The sequence below is a fragment of the Cupressus sempervirens genome, chromosome 10 (genome assembly GCF_028749045.1).
Source record: "Cupressus sempervirens isolate cs-2001-9-10 chromosome 10, ASM2874904v1, whole genome shotgun sequence".
In the NCBI taxonomy this organism is placed as follows: domain Eukaryota; kingdom Viridiplantae; phylum Streptophyta; class Pinopsida; order Cupressales; family Cupressaceae; genus Cupressus; species Cupressus sempervirens.
Genome location: NC_143127.1, coordinates 98,814,457 through 98,820,649, shown reverse-complemented (window position 1 = coordinate 98,820,649; position 6,193 = coordinate 98,814,457). Strand labels below are relative to the sequence as shown.

The 6,193-nt window shown below is 32.8% G+C and overlaps 1 protein-coding gene across 1 annotated transcript; it reads right to left on the bottom strand.

Annotated features, from left to right (window-relative positions):
* Window positions 1-2,279: 2,279 nt before the first annotated feature.
* LOC149532763 (uncharacterized) lies at window positions 2,280-5,175 on the bottom strand. Its single transcript, XM_089804970.1, has 2 exons — window positions 4,943-5,175; window positions 2,280-2,806 (listed from the first exon to the last, which is right to left on the bottom strand). The coding sequence occupies exons 1-2, from the start codon at window positions 5,043-5,045 to the stop codon at window positions 2,661-2,663; spliced, it is 249 nt and encodes an 82-aa protein (XP_089661096.1). The 5' UTR covers window positions 5,046-5,175; the 3' UTR covers window positions 2,280-2,660.
* Between the last annotated feature and the right edge of the window lie 1,018 nt (window positions 5,176-6,193).

The window sequence follows — 6,193 nt, the reverse complement described above, 5'->3', positions numbered from 1 at the left end:
AACATACAAAAAATGATTGATTTTTCTTGTGTGCTCCCCTTCAAGATTCCTCGTGGTTGGGTATCGATAAGATCAGGTTACATAACATTATAGGTCTCTATGTTAGCTATCTAACCATATAATTTATTTTTAATTTGAACTATTTTAAGTCTTTCATCTATAATTTCTTTTGAATGTATGTTCATTTTTTGTCAAAAACCACCATGTACTAATTGGGCTGTAGATTTTAGCTCATTCATCAAATTTTGTAACAACTTAGTTTTTTAGAAACTAGACTCCATTCTACACACTTTGAAAAAAAGAAGTTTTGATTTTAGATTAGTTTTCAATCATTTCTAGGGGGAGCACATAGATATTTCACGTTTTTGGGATGGGTCTAATTAAAAAATTCATTATAAAAGAAATACACATTATAAAATTACTCGAAAAATCTGGGATAAACCACATAGTGTTAGGTAACTTTTGACTGGAGCGATTAAAGAATTTCAAAAAAAAATTAAAATTTTAGGGGGGCCACACTTTGTACTATGTTATGTTTTTTTGGAATAAACAGTACCACTTTCTGTGACCCCCTTTTTTGAGGACCTAAAACTAAACCATTTTGGAAAAAAATTAGTAGTTTAGAAACTAGATTCAAAGGACTACGACTTTTGTTTTTGTCATATCTTAAAATTTTGAGCGTAACTATCTTCAAATTCTTGTTGAAGTCCAAAATTTGCTGATTTCAGGAAAAAGGTGTCCACTTATACCCCCCTTTTGGCACCACAACTTTGTGCACTTACCCCATGAATACATGAAATAACCGAGTATGAAGTAGCTCATCAAATATATAAATTAAGTATGAAATAACATCAATCAAATTAGGTAACCAAGTACCACTACATCATAACACAACCATAAAAGTTGGCCTAAAAGAATTTGACAATATAACATGAAAAGTAAACTAGGGGTAGGTACTACATCCACCCCCTAGACTTAGGCTTACTCCTAGAAGCCTACAAGAAAGATGAAACTCAAGCACTCAATGTGCAGGTCCCATTGGACCCTTCCCCGTTGTCTGAGGATAAGACCCCACTGCAAACACCCTTTGTGATCTACCCATATCTCCAACTATGGGTTCTAAAACTATAGATCTCTGATCCGAGAACTATGGTTTCTGTTGGGGACAATGGGATAAATTATGCTTGTGTTGTCCGCATGAAAAACTTTCTCCAATAAAATTCCCATGTAGTCTAGGTGTGCTGGACTGCTGAAAGCTACCCCTACTAGCAAAAGAATGAGTACTTTGTGCTAGCTTATCATACTGATTGTGCCTATTGTGCTAAGAGTAATGAGAATCCCTAGAGTGTGAACCACTGCCACCACTCCGTGTCGAAGGATAAGATCCTCCCTACTCCTACAGCTGTTGATTGCCTCTAGAAGAAGAAGACTTCCTATTACTACCCATTCCCTAGTTTTGTGTGCCCTTCTTGGACCCAAATGGTGCATGTCCACCAGTAGGTGCAATGCAAAAGGGGCAACAAACAAGGAGTGACATCAAAGACAACAACCATGCAATACAAGCCCAATGAAGCAAACAAATTTTAGGTAAAGGGTTTTCAAGGGCATGTTTTTCAATTTCAAGATTCACTATAAAATCTACTACATTTTTTATATATCCTACTTATATAAATGGAAGATTGGATCCTTTTTGTTACCGGGTGATGCTTTTGTGTTTAAGGTTGCTCTGTTATCATCAAGGTGGTTGTGATGGGTCTTGGAAGGAAAAGTCATCAAAATTTTATGTCATTTAAAAATATATATGGATGCTTTTGAATTGTGTATAATGGAACGTGATATAAAAAACTATAATCTAGCTTTCAATAGTTGTAATTCATTTTTTTTATTTTACAAATGATATCGAATAAGACAATCTTACATAATTGATATCAATATCCATTTTTATATATCTATAGAAAAACAATCAAACATATGACATCAAATAAAACAATCTCACATAAATGAGAGTCCAAATGTTTAAGTCTTAACTTTTTAAAAATATTTTAAATATTGTTTAGAAACTTTCTAAAAAGGTAACTTTAAGCTCATGTCAGCTTTCAAATGATTGATAATTTTTTTATAAAATTGGAAGAAAAAAAATGATAGCTGTATCAGATTTATAAATGTTTGATGAAAATTTCACTAAATGATATCCCCATATAAATAACTATTAGATTTCCTTCTTAATACCACCTGCCTGCCTGTCAAAGTTTCATCCAATAAACTTGAAAACATATCAATTTACAATTAGAAGGCAATAAAAACATGATAATTATGATTCACGATGACAGCTGCAAGATTGATGACCTGCTAAACATGAGATTATTTCTTGCCCCAAAACTCATAATAGTTATCTTTATTATTATTATACTATAACAACAACTAGGTAGGTAATTAACTAGCAGCTCTGAACATGCTGACACAAAACCAGTCTGATTTGGAATCTGATTCTGTACAAGCTGAGGCTGTCTTTCCTTATACAAACTACTACACATTATTATTCTCTATATTCTTCATCTGAATGAATTCATCCCATGATGCTCCATTTTCCCCGGTACAATTCTAAATATATACTTATATATATACATAATAGACATGATAAGATACCCATTAAGCTTTTTTCACTTCACTGAATGCATTCTGGAGAAGCGAGATTTCTGGATGGGTGGTTTGAAGGCCTCGGACTTGTGGAGAATCGACCACATGACGTGCACATCCTCATAGCTGCATGATGTCACCTCACTGTACAGCTTCCATAGTCCACCACCTGTTTTAAGTTCACCACAATTCTAATCATTCTCCTCATGTTTACATAAATTCAGAAAACGCAAATATATCTTCTCACAATTCCTTAATACCAATCTCAATCTGTTTTTCTACAATGGATTCCTGAATGTGAGATGAAATATTAATACATTAACTATAAAATGAAGAAATTCTTAACTCTCTTTTCTAAGAGGAGATAATTAAAATTCTCATTTTTAAGAAAGGATCACCAAACTTCTAGTCTTAATAATCTTAATTTTTAAGAAAGGATCACCAAACTTCTAATCTTAATAATTTTAATAATAATAAGATCCTTAAAATTCTCTTTATTAATAATAAAAGATTGATTATCAAATTTTTTTTCTTTTTATTATTATTATCGTTATATTATAGACTCTTGCCTCCATTAACTTGCTTCCATTGAAAAGTATATATGATTAGAAAAAACCTATGCTGTTGCTTACCGGTAGGAGTGTGAAATCAAGGATTTGAAAATGAAAAGAGAATGAATGATCCCAATAGGCACTGCCTCCAACAAATTCTATGAATGAGTTTTAAGAAAACGATATAACAACTGGCTGCAATTATTAGGCATGAAGTTTTCATATTCTTGTCTTGTGAAAGAGGAGCCATTTTTATATTTAAGTAGCCTTTGCATGTGCAAGAGATGATGGAAAAAGGGAAACTGTCTCCTCCCTGAGACTAGTAAGTCTAAACTACAAGTCATATTATTTCCCAACTTAAAAAACATATAAAAACCTTATTTTAGATTTGTTTGTATTGAATAATTTTGACTGTATCCAATAATTTTGGCTTCCATTTTTCAAGTGTAATTAGATGAATTCTCTGACCTAAGTTTATATTTCAGATCTGCACATATGAAAGGAAAAAACTCTACTTTCCAAATTCAGTGTAAATGCCAAGACGAGAATTTTTGGAAAAAAACAGATAAAAGGAATCTTAATTTGTTCTGATGAGCCCAATATGATAAATGGAACCTTTCTAAGCTATTCATTTCTATTTGTTTCATATGTTGAATTGAGTTTTGTTCTGTCAATTTCTAAGATTATGAAGACTTTGAGAAGGTACAGAACTCTTAGCAATGCACTTACTTTCTATATACATTATAATTATGCTAAAAGAGGCAAAACTTTGGTTCAAAAAAGGGAACTCAATGCATCTATTTTCAAAGTACTTTCATCCTGAATGCAACTCAAAGAGGTCAAATTTATACTGTTAATCTACAATGCTTGAGAAGTTCCAACAAAATGCAATAAATTTATATATTCAAAGTTAAAATGATTCAGTTATCTGCTAAGAATATGATGACCATGATAGGAAACATTGAAGAAGAGAGAAATTGGTAACTCAATATCTATTGTGCATAGCTTAATTCTTTCTCTCTTCTTCCTTTCATACAGATTGATCTAAAATGTAGTCGAAATAAACTCACACGACTATTACTAAAGTCTCAGCACAATAACATTATAGTCTCTGAAATTTTTCCCTTTAAGTTTATAAGTATTGAGAAGTATAAAAAAAAAATTCAACTTCAATTAACCAATATACTTTAAACCTGGGTAACATAAGTTTCTATTTGAGAATACTGTCAACAACAACATACAGTCATTACCACAAACTTAAGACAATGCCAGTTTCCACCATTCCCACTGAATTATTCATTGAAACCTGATATGACCAATTCATATGAATTATCAGACAATGCTGCATGTAAGATTTTCATTTTCAAAATCGATAAAAATCAAGTTCATTTTTATCTAATCTTGCATGTAAGTTTTTAAACATCACTTCAACCATTCCTTTAAAATTTGACAACATCAATTCATTTCATTCAATTTTTTCTGTAATCTTGCATGCAAGATTTCCCACACCATTAGAACTCTTAACATAGAAATTTGACAACGCCAACATGGTCAATTCATAAACTTTGGATGTTTCAGAACAAAATACAATGTTTTGACAATTGGGTTATGTTCCTTCCCATCAAAACAAGCTCAACCGATCACAAACTCAAAACCTAAAAAGCACCATTATAACCCAAACGAAAAACCAAACAGCAATCCAAAAGCAAACTTCAAAACAAAATCTAAAAGGCCACCATTATCATTACCATTACCTCTGGTCTTGTTGCGCTTGCAGGGTCTATTGAAGGTAAGAGACCATGCTCGTCTAAAGGGGTTGCCAATCCTTCTAAGCCATGGCCATAAAGCCACACCCATTATGAATCTTTGGAGCCTGTAAATTCTATGGGACCAAATTGAAGGACAATCTCTTTTGATGAAGACCCTCAAGTAGGTTCCCAATTTTATGAGGAGCCATTTGAAAATGGGGAAAAAGGGGAAGAGAGGGTGTTTTGTCATGGGAAAGTGGAACTGACCCCCACAAATGGAGGGGGATGTATCTTCCTTGGCTTGGAATGGGGAGAAATGGGGATGACACGTGGTGAGTGAGGCAAGAGAAAGTGTAGGATGAAAGCCATTTCCGATGTTTAATGCCTCGAGAACGCAGCAACGTGGGGTACATGGCGAGGGGGAGGTGGCGCCCTCTCGCCAGACCTCCATGAGATACAATGCTTCCACAAAACAAAACATAATTAAGAATAGGTAGATTCCATGTGTTTTCCATCCTCTTTAATAGAGATGGGAGATGAGCTAGCATTGAATAGTCCAAAGTAAATTTATATTAGGGTTTTTCTGATTTTATTGGTTAAGATTCACTTTTGACTTGTGGATAAAAAGTTGGTCATCAAGTTTTGTTTTGATTTTATTGGTTAAGAATCAAGATTCACTTTTGACTATGGGTTTGTGAGTATTAAAAAGCGGTCATCAAGTTTGATTCTTGCTAAAATGTGGGATGGTTTAAAGAATTGTGAGAGCAAGGATTCGCTTTTACATACATTTAGGTTGATTAAATAGAAATGAATAAAAGAGAAATATACTTAAATTTGATTAAGAAGGGAAATGATAAATTAAAATCTTGTTTTTTATGGTTGAGTTAATGATGAAGTATGGATGTTGAAGATACATTAACCATTTTTTTATAATCTATTATATTGATGGGGTGAGTGTGCTTCTTGTCTAGTCTATATGATCTATATTTCTATATTTAAATGATAAGTAGTCAAAATAGTTAGTTAATGAATTGTTAGTGAAGTTGAGATATTCTTAATAAGCCTATAAGGGACCAAGTCATGTTGAGCGCAAGGTTCCATCATTTTTAAAAGATGAATAGAATCAATTTGTTGTAATGCATAATATTGATGTCATTTGTGTGCTCGATGTCTTAAAGACCAAGTTAAAAAGATATATAGAACCAATTTTTAATAATGCATAAGATTAAGACACTAGTGTGCTCCTTGTCTTAAACT